We start from the raw sequence: 18,874 nt of genomic DNA on the forward strand, positions 1-18,874 counted from the left end.
CATCAGAGTTCCCAATATTTCACAATTCATGCAAGATATGATAGTCATATATAGAAACGAGTTCTGAGAGACTGTTTCAATGTTCCAGAGTATCTCCTTAGCTGTCATGTGAGGTGATACCATGTCCATGATAATGTGATTCTGCAACATCTTTACCTTGATGAAAACAAAACAAGAAACTTTGCCATCACGTGGATGCAAGTAAATGAGGGCATATTGAAATAAACTTTTTATTTTGATTAATCTTAATCGTTGCAAAACGTAAGTTGAATCGTGCATGCGAAATGCGGGGGAAAAACCCCAGTTTACCAGGAAAAAAGATGCTTGACATAAGTAAATGAAGATAACTATACCCTTTTTTTTAAGTTTTTGTTATTTTTAAACAATTTTTTTTAAAGATGGTAATGTCTGATACCTAATTCATTGTTTATAATAAATTGTAACGGAGCATGGACGCAACTATGGCAGCCGTATGGAAATGACTGAGTCAGGTGCGAGATGACGTCACGCAAGAAAGAAGGAAAAAGATTATAAAAAGGAGAATGTGTTCAGAAAGGGAGGAGCAATATTCGAAAGAGACTGGTTGGGGGGGGCAGAATTCGAAAGAAACAAATTAGACATAAGACAATCAAAACTGTGGGAAAAATGGGGGTCATTGGCCATTCTTGGTCAAAAGTAATAAAAGATGTCTATCACACTCTTAACAAGATTTATCTCAGTCACCACATTTACTCAAGTGCAATTTTACTTAAAATAGCCCCCCCCCCCAATACTATGCTTTGATCTTTGTCTGGTTAGTGCTTGTGTAACAGATTAAAGAGAAACAGTTGAATCCAAGAAAAGGTACAATAACACCATGCAGACGGCTATATATATGCAAATACCGAACCGTGAGCGAAATGATGTTACAGGAAGGAAAAAGAAGACTACAAAAAGAAGAGAGCACTTTCGAGATGTCACAGTCATAACAAGAAGTCACGCATGGTGGGGGAATGAGAAAATAAATGCCGTTGTTACAAAAAAAACAGGAGTTAAAGTTCTTTTGCAACTGAGTCTGCAACGTGTGGGTTCTGTGTGTACTACATTACAGTAACATGACTACAAATAACAGCAGCAATAGCATGCAATTTACGATTATGAATTTGTGCATAATCTCTAAGATTAGCACTGATTGGTGCAAATATTTAACTTTTATTTTTGGCCTGTCCAATCAGAGACCATCACTCAGGTAAGGTAAGTACACATTGGAACTTGATAAATGGGAGCACCAGCTTGTTTCTCTCTCTTTCAGACTTGAAGACCACACAGCAAATTGACCTATCCGCAATATTTCTTTCAACTTTCAAACTTCTCTTTTGAGACGCAACGAAAACTCTTCCAAGCCCTTTCGATCCTGGGTTTGATAAAAAGACACAAGAGTCCAACACGATCACTACACACATACACACCTAGTTACTTACACACGACCTAACTACTAACACACGACCTAACTACTAACACATGACCTAACTACTTACACATGACCTAACTACTTACACATGACCTAACTACTTACACATGACCTAACTACTTACACACATGACCTAACTACTTACACATGACCTAACTTGCACATCTGTGTATGGACAGACCTTCTTTTTTTTTTTTTTTTTTTTTATATATGAACACTTTTTCTTTCATTACAAACTGATATCCTATTCTTCCTATATGAACCTTTTTCTCCTCATACTAACTAACGGGGCATTTATTTAACACCATTTCTAACCTTTGTCTCTTAGTCAATACCTTTTTTAAAACTCATTTTTATCCCAAACAAGGCATATTTCCACTTGTGTGTGGGTATGTGTGTAAAACGACCCTAACCCTATTTGGGTTTAACTGGCTCCTTCTGAAGGAGGAAGTTCCATCGGAGTATGAAATTCACAAGCAGCCCCCAGTCGCATGTATATTCCTGTTAGGGGAGATGACGATGTTAGGTTTTTGCAACTATTGCAGAGAGATGTCAACGTCCTCCGACATACAGTGCTTGGAATTCCCAAATTGGTCACTCATTTTAGTAATAACCAGGCTCAACGTTGCTTAACTTTGGTGATTTGATGGGAACCAGTGTTTTAACGGGATTATGATGTATATATGACATTATCACTTCAGCGTAAGGGACAACTATTTGGGATCATGTATAACAGAGGATTGTTAGGAATAGAACTGCGAGGTGTCTGTTCACATTACATTTAAACTTCTGCATGTCAGTACAGTCAGAGAAGCAGGAAACGGGGAGAGAATTGTAAAGTCTTACAGTCCATGGAAAGAAGCAGTTAGAATAGAGAGCTATTCGACACCTAAGGATCTCAATAGTGAAGCGGTGAGATTTTGCCGTCTGTCGGGTTAGTCAGGAGTATTTACGTTGAGATGAGAGGATGTGGTCGTATTCGTTTACCAACACCCTTCTCTTTCATTCTACTTTTATTTGCATGTTAAGATGATCAATAAAGTTGTATTAAATGCTAGACTGAGACTTTGTCTTTCTATTTTATAATGCTAATAATCTGTTACATATAACCTGGCGTGTGTGATGGTGTCCTTACATGTGTGTATCAAGAAAAGCGTTTACCATAGTCAATGTGTGTGGAAATCGTCTATTTTGTGCAATGTGTGTATGAGAGTGCAACACCTGCAATAAAACAGTTCATTAACATCAGTCTGTGTTGCGCACAGAACATACATCTCTCCGTTGTGTCATCTTCTTTTCTCTTCTCTTTATCCAAGTTCATGTACCTTCGAAGGAAACCAACAACAATAACATCTTACTAAGGTCGTGTTTCTCCTAGCTTCCAAACGTGGAGACGATATCTTTTGTGCCAACTTGTCCAACTTTTCCACTCTGACTACAAACTCTAACTCACCTGTGCATGACTCAAAATCTATCTCCCTTTCAATACATCATTAATACGTGTAACCAAAGAACAAATCAGCTGATTCATTTTTGTCATGTATTTTGTCTATTTGGTTAACATTCCTGTTTGTTTTTAACATTCCATTACATTTTTACCATAAATATTTTTATCTCTAAAATACCTAATTCATCTCGGTACAGGTTTTCTAAACATTAACAACGATCATAATAATACTTGGCATTTCCGTATAACAAATCTATATGAAAGCATTTTTTTTTTTTTTTAAGAATTCACTGTTAATGTTTAAATAAATGATTCTATGATTTAAGTCCAAATTTAGTGATCTCTGTGGATCCATTTTTTTTTTTCATATGGATTTATGATCCATATTTTCTTTGCTGTATAAGCCAGCTCTCTTATTTCTTTAATCTTTTACTCATAGTAATTAACTTACAAAGCCGAGGGCTTATTTTCGCAAACTGGTTTATTTTAAGACCGGCTCTCAGTAGAATAAACAATGAAATGGATACGTGCACTGTTGTCTTTGTTTTACAGCTGTTGAACTTGACTGATTAGGAACTCTAAGGTCCTCCTTCTTGCATTTGCAAATATAAAGCGAGTGTTTGTGTGTTTATCTTGTAGTGCAATTCAACTGAACAGACATGCAAAGTTATAGAAAGAATACATTTAATATACTGATAGCAGATTCATAAAACTACTGCTACAAAAACAGTGCTTCTAAAAAAAGCTTTAATAAGATACTACGCTTTGATCTTTCTGCAGATATAAAAGATGACCCCCCCCCCAACAAAATGTCATCTATGGAATCCTTAATAAAATTCAGTTTTTTCTGAAATCTAACAATATTTGGTAGAAAGAAACTACAATCTGTGCGTTACTTATCAAGTTCCAGCCATGAATATCCAACAGTCTTTGTTCAAGAATATGCAGGCAGGAACACTTTTGTGATCGTCTCATCAGGAAAAGATAGGAACCTGAATGGATTTCACACTCACCAGACATTAGCCCTCAGATTTTTATCTGTGGTGTAATCTCTTAAAACAATCTTTAGTTTATTTATGAACGGAAGTGGACCAACATAGTTAAAATAGGAGCAGTGTTAAGAGAGAATTATGTCATAGTTATTGACAATTTTGCATGTCATATCGATTGGTGAATGGTGATGAATTAAAGACTGTTCACCGAAAATGTTATAGAAATAAGAATATCGTGAGATTAGATGTCTTCACTTGACCATGTAATGACGAGCAAAAGTTTTATGTAGGCCTTACTTTTTCTATTGTATGAAGTACTTCTTCCATATTGTATAAAGGACTTCTTCCATATTGTATGAAGTACTTCTTCCATATTGTATAAAGGACTTCTTCCATATTGTATAAAGTACTTCTCCATATTGTATAAAGTACTTCTCCATATTGTATAAAGTACTTCTCCATCTATATATATAAAAGCCAAACGTCTGTGTGTATGTATGTATGTTTGTTTGTAACGCTAAAACTTTTGAAAGACGGAACCAAACTTGACAAATTTGGTATCATATCGAAGCCCCATCACCCGGATGACAAATATCGAAATTTCACGTCAAACGGACCACTAGAAGTTGATCAACTGATCAGTTATCTTCGAGGGGGGCCCCCAAAAAACCTGTCATTATCTATATATATAAAAGACAAATGTTTGTTTGTAACGCTAAAACTTGAGATGAAAGATTCCTCTCCCCTAAGAATAAAACATATGTTCAATATCTGCTTTTGTTTTTTCATTGTTTATACGGTCCCGAGCAACGCCGGGTAGCCCTGCTAGTCTATATATATAAAAGCCAAGCGTCTGTGTGTATGTATGTATGTTTGTTTGTAACGCTAAAACTTTTGAAAGACGGAACCAGACTTGACAAATTTGGTATCATATCGAAGCCCCATCACCCGGATGACAAATATCGAAATTTCACGTCAAACGGACCACTAGAAGTTGGTGAACTGATCAGTTATCTTCGAGGGGGGCCCCAAAAAAACCTGTCATTATCTATATATATAAAAGACAAATGTTTGTTTGTTTGTAACGCTAAAACTTGAGATGAAAGATTCCTCTCCCCTAAGAATAAAACATATGTTCAATATCTGCTTTTGTTTATACGGTCCCGAGCAACGCCGGGTAGCCCTGCTAGTATTGTATAAAGTACTTCTCCATATTGTATAAAGTACTTCTCCATATTGTATAAAGTACTTCTTCCATATTGTATAAAGTACTTCTTCCATATTTTATGAAGTACTTCTCCATATTGTATAAAGTACTTCTTCCATATTGTATAAAGGACTTCTCCATATTGTATAAAGTACTTCTTCCATATTCTATGAAGTACTTCTCCATATTGTATAAAGGACTTCTTCCATATTGTATAAAGGACTTCTTCCATATTGTATAAAGGACTTCTTCCATATTGTATAAAGGACTTCTTCCATATTGTATAAAGGACTTCTCCATATTGTATAAAGTACTTCTTCCATATTGTATAAAGTATTCTCAAAGTTAAGCCACCGAAACGTTTATAACTCAAAAACTATTTATCTGCTCAAGTTGAAATATTACATGGTGGTTACTGTCAAAAAGAGTATCAGATGCATACATTAAAGTTGGAAAAATTTCGTCAAAATTTCAACCTTGACCAAACTTGTCAACGTCATTTAAGATGCGACTTTATCAACTATGAGTAAAGTAGTGTAGAGACTTTTACTTTTTCCTCATTCTTGACTTTTTACATAAATATTCCAAAATTATGTCAGTTCTAAGTTCGACTATGATATTCTGACCAAGTTTGGTGACGATTAGTCAAACGATGAGGACACTAGGTTGTACACAAACAGACAAACAAACTCAAGCAAAAACATAACCCCCTTGTTAGAGGTAATAAAATTCTTTGAGTACTAACTAGAAAATAAAATAAGAAACATTGTAAACTATTTTTCTGATAAGATTTGAAAATTATGCTTCTTTTGGGCATCCATATTTATTTTTTACAATTCACTTAAATTGTTCATGTTAGCATAATTTTTATATCTTCAATAATTTTCTTTTTTTCTCTCTCTGAAATACTTTCGAAAACGATAATTTCTTTTATGTATTTTTTTTATTAAAGAAAAATCTAATTCAAAAATATCTTTTCACAGCATGTTTTTTCGTTTAGTTCTTTTTTTTTCAAGGACATTTTTTGTCTGCTGATGTCGTTTCTTACATCCTCTTGCCTTCACCTCATTAAAAACATATTTTTGTAATACTATCGCCCACCAACGTCTTATTTGTTTTGAATATTAAATTTATATAATTAAGTAGAAATTGTTTATCGGTTAATTTGTTAAACATTTGAACTCTAAGGCAGTTCGGCATTACCTACAACTTTGTTCTAGCAGTTCTTATGATGGCATGGATTAACAGCATCAGTGATGTGGAAAGAGGGGATGTGCTATGTGGCCAACAGCCTGTCTGCCATATCACACCACCCAGGCTAGCATCTAAATGTATCACCCATGGTTGGCTCTGATCGACAGAGGCTTAATACCACCATATAAAAAGAATGTGAAATTCACACTGAAGTAGATTCTGATGGACATTGAAGAACCTGATGCTACAATTCTTGTTTCTATTGAATCAGTCAACTTTGCCAAATTTGTTGAACTCATATTAGAAATCAATTCTCAACATATCTTTTAAGTGAATATAACAAATGGATAAATCCAAAAATTCAGTACACAAAATGAAGACACAGGATGTGTACTCGGTTTAGCTAAATGTGGAATTGAAGTCACTAAGCATGAAACGAAATGCGAAACCATATGGAAACATTTTTTGTTTTATTATGAAACAATAAAAAAAATAATAAACTTTTATATATTTTTTTTAATATTTAAAATATATTCATATAGTTACGGTATTATTTATAATGTTATTTGATTATATACATGTGTATTAAATACTGTACTGTATTCTATTACTAATTTTTAATGCCGTACCCCGGGGTTCTACTGTATTTAATAATATATACATATGGAAATATTTTATTTCCAAAAAGTAATTTAAACTTTCATAGTTTACATTTCTAAAAATATATATTTTTTTAATATTTAAAATATATTCATACAAAAATGATTAAAAGAATTGTTTTTTTTTTTTTTTTACATTTCTGTAAATAAAATGTTTTTAACTTTTTAATTCTTAGAGAGAATGTCTTTCACAAATTTTATCACATAATTTTGTCATAAATAATGTATCATAGAAAAGGTAGCTACCTTCGAAACGGAAGTTGAAGTTTATTATATTTTTTTTTTTAGTGTTTCATGATAAGAAGTGTTAAAACTAAAATGATTTTTTTTAAATAAATTATTTCCATATGGTTTTATATTTTGTTTCATGTTTAGTGAGTTCCGTTTCGTTCCATATTTTATCTAAACTGAGTCCACTTCCGGCGTCTTAACTTTGTGTACTGAACTTTTGGATTTAACCGAATAAATTTTCTATCTATTCACCAAGTGGTGACAGTTTAATAATTAAAAAAAAAAATCCAATTTCTTAATTGTAGAAAATCACATAGGCAATGAGCTGTGTTGTGATGGAAGCCAGATTTATAGAAGACCAACCTGGGTAAGAAGTTGGGCAATAGGATGTTTGTTAAAAATTAATTGAGCATTTATTCCAATAGCCTGCTTCTATATCTACTTTTAAATTATATATATATATATATATATATATATATGTATATATATATATATATATATATATATATAATGAGCAAACAGTTAATAAAACATGTTAAAAAACACTTTGAAAAAGAGTTAAAAACATATTTAATCTGAAAAGGAAACACTTGATAAGTGGATATTCCTTAATCTGCGGAGTTTCGAAGAAATATTTTCCTTCTCATCAGAGGGTAGGAATTAGCAAAATGCGTGATCGGATTTTGCATACAAAAGTATTTGCTGAAACAACAAGTAAGTCAAAGATCTTACTTGATAACAAAAAAGTGAAGCAGAGGGAATGTGGTGAAGAAAAAGGTGATTACACGTCAATGGATAGTCTGGTGAAAGATAAATAATCCAATGACGGTAAAATCCAAAAATATAACTTCAAGAAAGTTAATTGAATTTCCATTTGCACAAGTAAAATCCAAGGAAATCCCGTAATTGGAAGATGGTCCAAAATAATCAAAAGGCCGAAATCCATGGAATAATTCACAAATATGTACAAGGGAAAAGGGGAAAAATTCCAATAATATTAATAAAAGAAAAATAAGATATGCTTTTCAAACTGCTGCCAATACATAAATATTAATAAGAAAGATCAGGGAAGAAAATGCCAAAAGGACATTGGTCACTTCTAGTATTCTCTTCTCCTAGGTAAACAGTTCTAGGCAGTGTCGTGATGAAATCGAGTTTCTAAGGTAACAAACACCCAATAGGTTTTTTTCTTTTTCGAACTATGAATTGCTTGTTTTAAAATCTCTGTTAACGCTTCATTGTCTTTGCTTTTGAACAGATGATGCTCCTAAAGAAATATTTGCCAGAGGAGAGGTGGCGATGCGGGCTTACGAGAAAGCATGCCTTTCAGGAATCGAAGCTCTTTACCGTACGCGGCTGATGTTGGTGGGTAAAGATAAAGTTGGAAAGACGAGTCTCAAAAAGTCACTACTTGGTCAAAAGTAAGTTTCATTTCTTATGTCACATGTCAACTTACAAAATGATCGGTTTTGTCTTGACTTTTAAATGTTTAATATTGCCGCAAAGGAATTTCACTGATCGGTTCAAATATATATTCTAAGACGATGTTGCTTAAAAGTGCTTTATTTCTAATTAAACCTGACCATTAAATGTTGAGGACATGCGTTGCATGATGAGAAATGATACAATGGATATGTAATAAAAGTCTTTAAAAAGATTTGGTTTCAATGATCTCAGAGGAAGATTAAATCTAGACATTATAGAGTATAGGGAAATGTACGCAGACCAGAAACCTTTGGTGATATAGCCATATTAAAAGACTAGATGAAAGCTCTTGGGTTAATAGATGCCAAACAGTTGAGGTAGCAGGGTCAGTTTGCAGGGCGAGGCCAGGGTAAACATGGGAGGAAGTGATAAGGATGGACTTGAAAGAAAGAGGAATAAATAAAGTCCTGGTCAGAGATAGTTGAGTTTGGCAGTCAATTTCTAAAAACAACCCAATACATGCCAACATGTAAAACTGATGATGAACGTCATGAACTTGGGAAAATGTTCATTCTTTGGAATCTTAAAGTTACTCAAATGTTTAAGAATCTGTAAATTCGTGAAATTGAATTACAGTTTATATGCCATTAAAATACAAAGTAAAAAAAGAAAATTATTGATATGCCATAATTCTTGAGGATTCCCCTTACAAGAGAATCAGCATTAGTAATGGATCATTCCGGTTTTAAAATAAGAAGTTGGAGTTGGATATTTTGGAATCTCAGGATTCAAAGTGGAAATTTTTGGAACCTGAGGATTCGGAGTGGGAATTTTTGGAACCTGAGGATTCGGAGTGGGAATTTTTGGAACCTGAGGATTCGAGTGGAACTTTTTAGAAGCTGAAGATCTGCAGTGGAAATTTTTTAAATATGAGAATCTGGAGTAGAAATTTTTAGATTCAAAGTTGGATTTTATAAATTCTGGCTTCGCAACTTTGCTATCTGCACATTTTTACAGTTTTTCCAAACGTAACTTAAGTTAGTTGAAAGTTCTAGAAATTAGAAAGTTTATGACAATATGACTTTTGAAAAAAAAAATCACTTTACAATCTGACTTCTATAAATTGACGAGAATTTTTAAAAAAAAGTATCAGCAGATGAAATAGACCCAAAACGTCTAACTTATGTAACAATACTTACAGCATCACACCACCTCCCAAAATAATACACAGGGTGGCACTCCTCTCAAAATAATACACAGAATATCCCCTACCCCAATGCATATGGTGACCTCCATTTCCAAAAATATACACAAGATAATCACCCTAAAAAAACATACTATGCACAAAACGGTAACAAAATTCACAATTTTTCTACAATTAAATCAAATTTGAATAAATTTCAGTTTATGCTTGACTTGTCACTTACGAATGTCTGTTGCAGGCAAAATCAGAGCAATGCCAAGAAAGGAGTGCTTGAAAATATTGTAATGAATATCCAGATGTGTTTTACATCGAACAGTGATCAAATAAAGACTGTTGGATATTCATGACTTAAACTTCATGAACAAATAAGATGGAGTAAAATTGATTCATACCAAAGATGGTTGAGTTTTATGAAGAATTGCGAAACTCATCCCCTTTCTTTTTCTTTAGCGATCCAATAGGTAATTGCTTTTTGGGGTTATCCTATATGTCTAAATCAATAAATGCAAATGTTTTTTCATTTGTCACATCTTTATTACTATCAAAACGGATTACTGTTAATTAAATCAATAATACAATATTTCGAAATATAATACTGAAGAAAAAAATCCAATACACATTGATTTATCTGTCTAATTTGCATAACTACTTTTTAAACAGTCTATAATAATTTAATGTTCGGTATTATTCATTTGTAATTTATCATGTTTTTTTCCTATATATCTGAAAGTTTGTTTATGTTAACATTAGATACAGCTAGTTAATAGTAGAAATGCCTTACCCAAAGCAAATCTGATGAGTCGTACATAAGAGAAACAAAATAAAAATTGACAACTGTGAGGTATTTTTCTCTAGATAACATTCACAAAATATGTATCATGTGACCTTATTGACATTTAAATGTTTTACTTATTTATTTCTATACAACTTTTAAGCTGAATGAAAAATATAATTTTATCTAAATTATTTATTGGTAATAAGCAAAAGAATGTGATCATATTAGCAAAATTTGCTGTTGATAAAAAAAATACTTCCATCTGTAATTTACATTTGCTGTTGATAGAAAAATTACCTCCATCCGTGATTTACGTTTACTATTGATAGAAAAAAATTACTTCCATCTGAATTTACGTTTACTACTGATAGAAAACAATTGCTTCCATCTGTAATTTACGTTTACTACTGATAGAAAACAATTGCTTCCATCTGTAATTTATATTTGCTGCTTAGAGAAAAAATTACTTTCATCTATAATTTACATTTGCTACTGATAGAAAAAATTACTTCCATAATTTACATTTGCTGTTGAGAACAAAATTGCTTCCATCTGTAATTTACATTTTCTGCTAGAAAGAAAACTTAATTCCCTGTTCAAATATATTCTGAGTAAATTTTACTTCAAAATAAAATTAAAATTTATTGTTCTTCACAACATGCACTAATGTTCAGTGGGAGAAAATGGCTAGGCAAAATCAAATATCAATTTATCAGATGCAATGTTCTCACAGTCAAACTGTGAGAATCTGACTGATTTTATTGTATGTAGTAGGTAAATTAATAAGCTAAAAAAAATATAAAGTGTTATTCTTTTTATGTGGTAAAGTTATACAAAAGAGCTGAACCACTTAAAAGGAATATGAGTGGGAGCTTGAGCAAAATCAAATGAAGCCACCCTGGGGCATCAATTGTTACATGTCAGTTGTTAGCTGATGTCTGATAGTTTCCTGCCTCAACATGAAACTCAGATCAGTTAATTTAGTAATATATTACCTTCTTTTGATTCAGTATATTTACTTCTATCTTTATAAAGTTTGGTAGGTTTGTATGTATAAGATTCACTACTAAACCTATGAGCTGATTATTATGAATTTTTTGAACATATATAGTCATTGTAAGGGGTTCAACTGCAGACTATATTTTATTTAATTTAGTTTCATGTAAAAAGTGTAAAAGGGAGTGGAAGCTTTTCATTTAAGTTCAGATACTTCTGATTGTTGTGAAATTTTAACAGTAAGTATCAGGCATCAATTAAGTATTCTATAAATTCCAGTTCATTTGGAATATTTTAAAGAGTTTTTAGGTAGCATAATAGGGCATAACATTTAATTTCAAAATTCAAATATTTCAAAGTTGCATTGAATTTCATCCAAAGTCACCAATTAGACAAGATTCCCTATATTTTAATTTCTTAAGACCTATTAAGTCTTAAGTTTGAAACTTTTTCTAAAATCAAAAGTATGCAATGTATTTTAACCAAAATTGCAATAAAGATTCTAGACATAAGTTTTAGTATCATTATATCTTGCATTTAATTTGTAATGAGATATAAATGTTCTATTTGTTGAGTTGATTTTTCTCGTCTTGGTACAGGTACTCTTCTTGCTTGATAAAAAAATAGAAGACACATATTTTTGTATGCCATTTTGTTAAAAGTTTATTCTTCTTCAAATGTGTTAAAGCCTAGAAAATGTTTATGAACTGTCCAAGCCTCGACCTCCTTCTTTAGGCCATGACAGAGGTCATACTCGGACAGTCACAAAGTTCTTGGCAAACCTCATGGAGCACCGAGCTCAATAAAAGCTCAAAGTTCACCATTCAGATGGTTCTGAGTGAAATCTTGTCAGTGTCTAGTGTCTTGCATTACACTCCACCCGTATATATGTTATATAGAAGAGTAAATGGATTTTCACTTGGTTCGGCGGCGTGTCTCTGTTGTATATTAAAAAAAAAAAAAACGAATGGGTCCTCTACATGGTTTGTGGACGTTCTTTGCTGGAATGTTTCAAAACAAAATCATGACAACAATTAATTTAAGTTAGATAAATATATATTTCGGGGAATTTTAAGGAAAATTTACAACAGGACAGTTTCCAAGAAGAAAGAAAAACGAAATAAAAAAAAATAGAGTATAACAATCGAAGCTGTGTACAAAACACGTAATGCATATATGACTTGTTCCTTTATTCTTTTGTTTTTAGTTCTTTAATGCTCTTAACGCCACCAGAGCTGTCGCCGTGACCACTATGAAAAAGGTTGGGAAAGAAAATAGATAGAGATGGATAGCATCCATCTTGCGCACTGTCAACTTTGTGTCCTCGCATATATGTTCTGGTCTGGGCTGACGGCCTCAATTTGTAAGCTCTTTTGTTTAAGGAAACAATCTTCTCAAAAGGAAACTTTGTTTTTCTTCAGTTCTACAACTCGTGATTCAGTTCGAGCGAGATTCACCTTCTTGGTGGTATATTCTGTCATGTTAATTATTTCTGCGGAGAGGGTTCCTGTTATTTTTCTTTGCCGCTCTTTTCTGTTCTCTCAATTTTTGCCTGGGTCATGTCTAATACTTAGGTAAGTTGGGTTAGGGCGAAAGTCCCTTCATCATAAACCAATCAGATATTTCCACTTCATTCCGACTCTCAACTATTGGTCCGTCTCAATCAAAAGGTGCATTAACTGTTCACTGCGAGATTTCCCGATTATCATGGAACAAAACCCGGGTCAACTTGGAGGTCATTCTTGACACCAGCCTTTTAACATTAGTCTGTCAGTGCGACTGGGTTTTAACCATAATAATTCTCTCTGTGCCTAGATTTAGAATTTTAATCGACCAACAAGACATATAAATAAGTAAATAAAAATGGCTCAAAGTTATATCCCGTTGGATTCAGAATATCCCTCTCTAGGTTCAATCCCTGACTAAATAGGGTTGATTTGCTGTCATTTTTCACTCCCAGCCATGAATTCTTGGTCTATTTGATGCTAGGTAGGCGATTATGCCACTTGTTAATTTGAAGACAAAATATTAATAAAGTAGAAAATGTAAGGGAAGTGAAGGAAAACGAAATAGATTAGTAACAATAAAAATACATATTATCGATTATCTTAAAAGTTCAATAAGAAGATTAAAAAAAGACTAATGAAACAAACAAAACTCTGTGTGTGTGTGTGTATATATACATATATATATATATATATATATATAATCTTTTTTTTACTCCTATAAATTCGGTTTTCTTTTGTGTGTATCGATATTCATATTAAAAACCCTCTTTTCTATTTATTTTAAAAGAAAATACAATTTTCTTATATCTTGGTTGTGGAATTGCATTCACTAGCAAACGATATAGCTAATTTGCATATTCTTTTAAACATTCATTTTAATTAATTCCCTATTAGTTTTTTCGGTTTTCTTATAGGATGATTATCTTTAGTTAACTATTACCTGTAATTATATTCATGCATATATTCTACATGATTTATACTTGCATAATATTTGCGTAAAAAGTTTATAGAACACAATATTGTTTCCATATATATTTATGTATTTGTGTTTAATCTATCAATCTATCTGTGTACATTTCTCTACGCAATAACTCTGTCAATTTTAAGTCTACAGACTCGAAATTTGATATACAGAGTACTGAGATTTGGGAAAATCGATGTGATCGGTTTTCGGACAGAAATTTCGTGATTAAGGGGTCAAAGTTCAACGATTTGACCTTTGAGAACTCTACAAAACTCCTCCGACAATTTTGTGTCTAGACACTTGAAATTTTAGATATAGATTCTTTTGACATGGATCTAAATTAATGACTTGATTTGAGCCCAAAACAATGAATTTTAAGGGGTCATAATAGGGGTTTAAGTTTTAAATAATTTGACCTCTGCGGTCTCTACCAAATTACCCAGACAATTTCTGGTCTAAGCATTGGAAATTTTACATAAAGGGTATTCAGAGATAGGGCAATCTTTTTAATTTGTTTTGGTCGAAAATTTTTAAGTATCAATATATAAATGTATGTATGTATGTTTGCGTGTGTGCCTAAAACCTTCGACAGAGGCGACGGATTTTACCAAGATCAGTATCGTTTTTAAGTTCGACCTTTCATACGACAAATATCGAAAAATTGGCTAAAAACATTAATATCTTCACCTTTAACTGGGAACTTTTTTACAGGGGTGGGGTCGCTTTTTTTCGCCGATATATTTGAAAGTCATCCTCTCCTTTCGATTGTCTAGCCTAAATGTTAACATAATTCACTTCAGGTTTGGCAGTGGTCGTAACCGCAAAGACGTCAGGTTTTTTTTTCCCATTCTTTTCCTCCTTCACGGTACAGGTTCGAGCCTGCCTTCCTAGTACCACTTTCCTTTTTTTTTTTTTTTTGCTCAACAGACACATACAAACACCCGGACAACCCCAGGCTGAAATGCTAGTATATCTATAAAAGTGAACATGTCTATGTATCTGTGTGTCTGTCTGTGTGGTTACATTTCCCTACGTAATAACTGTCAATTTTAAATCCACAGACTCAAAGTTTGATATACAGAGTACTGAGATTTGGGAAAATCTATGTGATCGGTTTTTGTTGACCTTTGAGAACTCTACCAAACTCCTCCGAGAATTTTGGGTCTAAACGCTTGAAATTTTAGATATAGGTTCATTGGGCATTGATCTAACTTGATAACTTGATTTAAGCCCAAAACGATAAATGTTAAGGGGTCAAAGTTTAAAAAATTGACCACTTTTTTCTTTTTTCAACATACACCTCCAAACACCCGGGCAATACCGAGCTGAAATGCTAGTATATATATATATATATATATATATATATATATATATATATATATATATATATATATATGAAAATGTGTGTGTGTTTGTACATTTCCCTACCAAATAACTGTCAATTTTCGGTCTAGAGATTCGAGATTTGACATAAAGTGTATTGAGATTTGGGAAAATCTTCATAATCGGTTTTCGGCCAGAATTTTGGCTGTCAAGGGGTCAAAGTTCAACGATTTGATCTTTGCAGATTCTACCAAACTCCTCTGCCAATTTTGGGTCTAAACACTTGAAATTTTAAATGTAGGTTACTTGGACATGGATCAAACTTTTTAATTTGATTTGAGCCCCAAAAAAGTAGATGTTAAGAGGGAAAATTGGGGTCCAATTTAAAAAAAATTTTACCTCTGCGATCTCTACCAAATTACTCAGCCAATTTTTGATCTAAACATTTGAAATTATACATAAAGGGTATTCAGAGATAGAGTAAGCTTTTTAATCGGTTTGGGTCGAAAATTTTAGCTGCCAAGGGGTCAAAGTGCAAAACATTTGACCTTTGCAGTGTCTAGCAAACTACTTAGCCAATTTTGGGTTTAAACATTTGAAATTTATACATGATGGGTATTCAGACATGTGACAAGCATTTTGATTAGTTTTGGGGCGAAACTTTGGCTACCAAAAGGTCAAAGTTGAAAGCGTTGAGCTTTGCAGATTCTACCAAATTCTTCCGTCAATTTTGGGTCTAAAGACTTGAAATTTTAGATGTAGGTAACTTGGGCATGGGTAGAATTTTGTGTTTTGCTTTGAGACCAAAATAATAAATTTTTAGGGACCAAAGTTTTTAAAAAAAATTGTCTTTTTCTTTTCCAGTTTTAACAACTAGTCCTTTTATTTTTCTTAGTTTAGTTTAATACTGCATTCGGTAATTTTTCTGTGTAATCCATGATTTTTTGCAGGCTTTGTTTTGAAATATTTTCTTTTTTGTATTCAATATCATACATATTGTCAACAATCCATAAAAAATAATTACTAACTTCTTAAATTGACTAAATAAAAAAATCAAATAAAAGATATAATTAAGTAAATAAACAGCAAGAAGGGACAAAAAAAAAAAAAAGAGAGAAATAGAATTAACGGGCGACATTGTAAGCAAAAGATTATCAGCCCTAGCATGGCAAAGAACATCATAACATAACCCAAATAAGATGGCATGCGAGCTACATTTCTGCTATGATTTATGAAGGTGTCAAAAACTAAAACGTCAATGTTGAAAATGTTGCTATGGTAACCAACAGCCAATCAAAAGAAACCGTCTCTCACGTTCCTTACTTATTCTGAAGACTTTTGTACACTAAAGATCAAGACACTTCTGCCCGGGATACTAATATCCAGAATATTAATGACCGGTCACCTAACGCAAGGGGTTTTTCCCTCATAAAGAGTGTATGTTCGGTTGTTGTTAAGTCTGAATCGATTTGCATAATTTTACATCAATTTTGAACAGAAAAACTGGGTTGCATCTTTGAAAACATTATATTGGAAATTGAATTTGAAAATTTTGAAAAACCAAATAATGTTATATAATTTTTTTTTATTAAATGAAAAAAATTATATAACATTATCCATTTTTTTTTCTAAATTTTCTTTCAAAGATGTGACCAAGTTTCTCTATTTGGACGTGTTTAACTTTGCCCTTGTGGGAATGCAAATAAATAGAACCTCATTATGACACGTTGGAGAATATTTTGATGGAAATATTAACCAATAAAGCCTTAAGCAATTCATAATTGTATTCTGAGTATCATCCGCACTGAGGCTTGAACCTTTCACAAAATAAATACTATTATGGCATGTATTCCTCAGAATTGTCTGAATGTTCCTTGCTTCCTTTGTTCAAGCTCGTTTGACTCGTTGGTCTAGAAGTCTCTAGAAATCCATTGTTTTAATACCTCATTGGAATACAGCTTCCTATTCCAGTAGATTCTTTCCAAAGACTGGAAGGTTGTGGAACTCTCTTCCTGCTCACTGTTTTCCTTCTATCTACAGCCTTGATCTTTTAAAGACTAAAGTCAATAGGCGTCCCTGCCGTTCTTGGATGCCGATAGCCGACCGCATGGCTCGGCTCTCTGCGAGGCTTCTCTACCATCTATAATATAAATCTTATCTGTCTGTTTAAATGTATGTATGTCTGCCTAAAACTTTTGACAGAGGCGATTGATTTTCATGGGATCGGCATCGTTTTGAAGCTTGACCCTTCGGACAAGAAATATTGAAAAATTGGCTAAGAACATTAATTCCTTCACTCTAAACTCGGTACTTTTCTACAAGAAGGGGTGGCTTCTTTTCGCCGATATTTTCAAAAGTCATCCCCTCTGTTCGTTTCACTAGCCTTAATTTAAACCTTCACCATTTCCAGTTTGGCGATGGACGCAACGGAAAAGACGTCACGTTTTTTTTTCTCGCGTTCTTCTCCTCCTTCGCAGTACATGTTTGAGCCTGCCTGCCTACTAAGACTTTTTTTTTTTTTTTTTGCTCAACACACACCTCCAAACACCCGGGCAATGTCGGGCAACCAAGCTAGTATATAACAGATGAAACCTAGAAGTTAAGGAAAGCCAGGATTTTGTTTTTATCTTCTCACTCCTGTCGTTGCAATAATCAGCTTTCGTTCTTATTAGCTCATTACATCAAGTGGCTTCATGCCTTGTCTCCAGCGATTTCCATAGAAAAAAAAATTAAATTACATTAATTATGGAATAATTCCTTGAAAGTCAACATATTTATTTCATCTAAATAAAATATTGCCAAATATTTCCACTGACGAATGAATTCAAAAATTTTATATTCTTGTGTTGAGTGGCAGTCAATCGAAGCCACTTATTGAGAGATTATATTTTCAATTATAAAATAACAGCCGGAAGAAATTACTAGGGTCAAATTTTGTTTATAATTTGAAATGTTATAGTTTGGTTGAAAACTATTTGTTTGAACAACGTAATTATCAAGAAATAATTTTCATAAAAATAATTTTATGTCGAAAAATTAAAAAGGTTACTGTATCCAATGAATATGATTATATGTCAGCATTTGCTGCTATCAGATCAAGTTGTCTGAAGATAGCGGCTTAACTTAAATGCACCAAACATGGAAGTTGTTTTTTTTTTCATTTCTTTTAGCAAAACTCACTCATGTTCTACAACGCCAAAAAACAAAAAAAAAAAACATTTTTTCCGTATAAAACTATTAAAATAAACTCTTGAATAAATATTTAAAAATAAACAAGTGAATGCACAAATTTCTTTTTTTCAAAATTATCGGATTCACTATTAATCTAAAAAAGGTTGATACACCATAAAACCAAATAACCAGATAAAACATCGTGAATAAAATATCATTTGTAATGTCAAATTTTCATGGCAAGTGCTCGTCTATGACCTCCCCTTGCCAAATTTTCATAAAAAACACCCGTCTAGCCGAAACCACTATCAATAATTTCCCCCACTCT

General features: G+C 32.7%; 1 protein-coding gene across 3 annotated transcripts in view; it reads left to right on the plus strand.

The window, feature by feature from the left end:
* The window catches only part of LOC145245908 (uncharacterized), a 388,923-nt gene that overhangs the window by 227,643 nt on the left and 142,406 nt on the right, over positions 1 to 18,874 (plus strand). For all 3 annotated transcript variants that reach the window (XM_080107649.1, XM_080107648.1, XM_080107650.1), the window contains one exon: positions 8,439 to 8,601. In XM_080107649.1, the coding sequence (XP_079963775.1) occupies positions 8,439 to 8,601 (163 nt within the window). The remainder of the gene's footprint in view (positions 1 to 8,438; positions 8,602 to 18,874) is intronic.

The sequence above is a fragment of the Euprymna scolopes genome, chromosome 23 (genome assembly GCF_053919585.1).
Source record: "Euprymna scolopes isolate OS-2025 chromosome 23, ASM5391958v1, whole genome shotgun sequence".
In the NCBI taxonomy this organism is placed as follows: Eukaryota; Metazoa; Mollusca; class Cephalopoda; order Sepiida; family Sepiolidae; genus Euprymna; species Euprymna scolopes.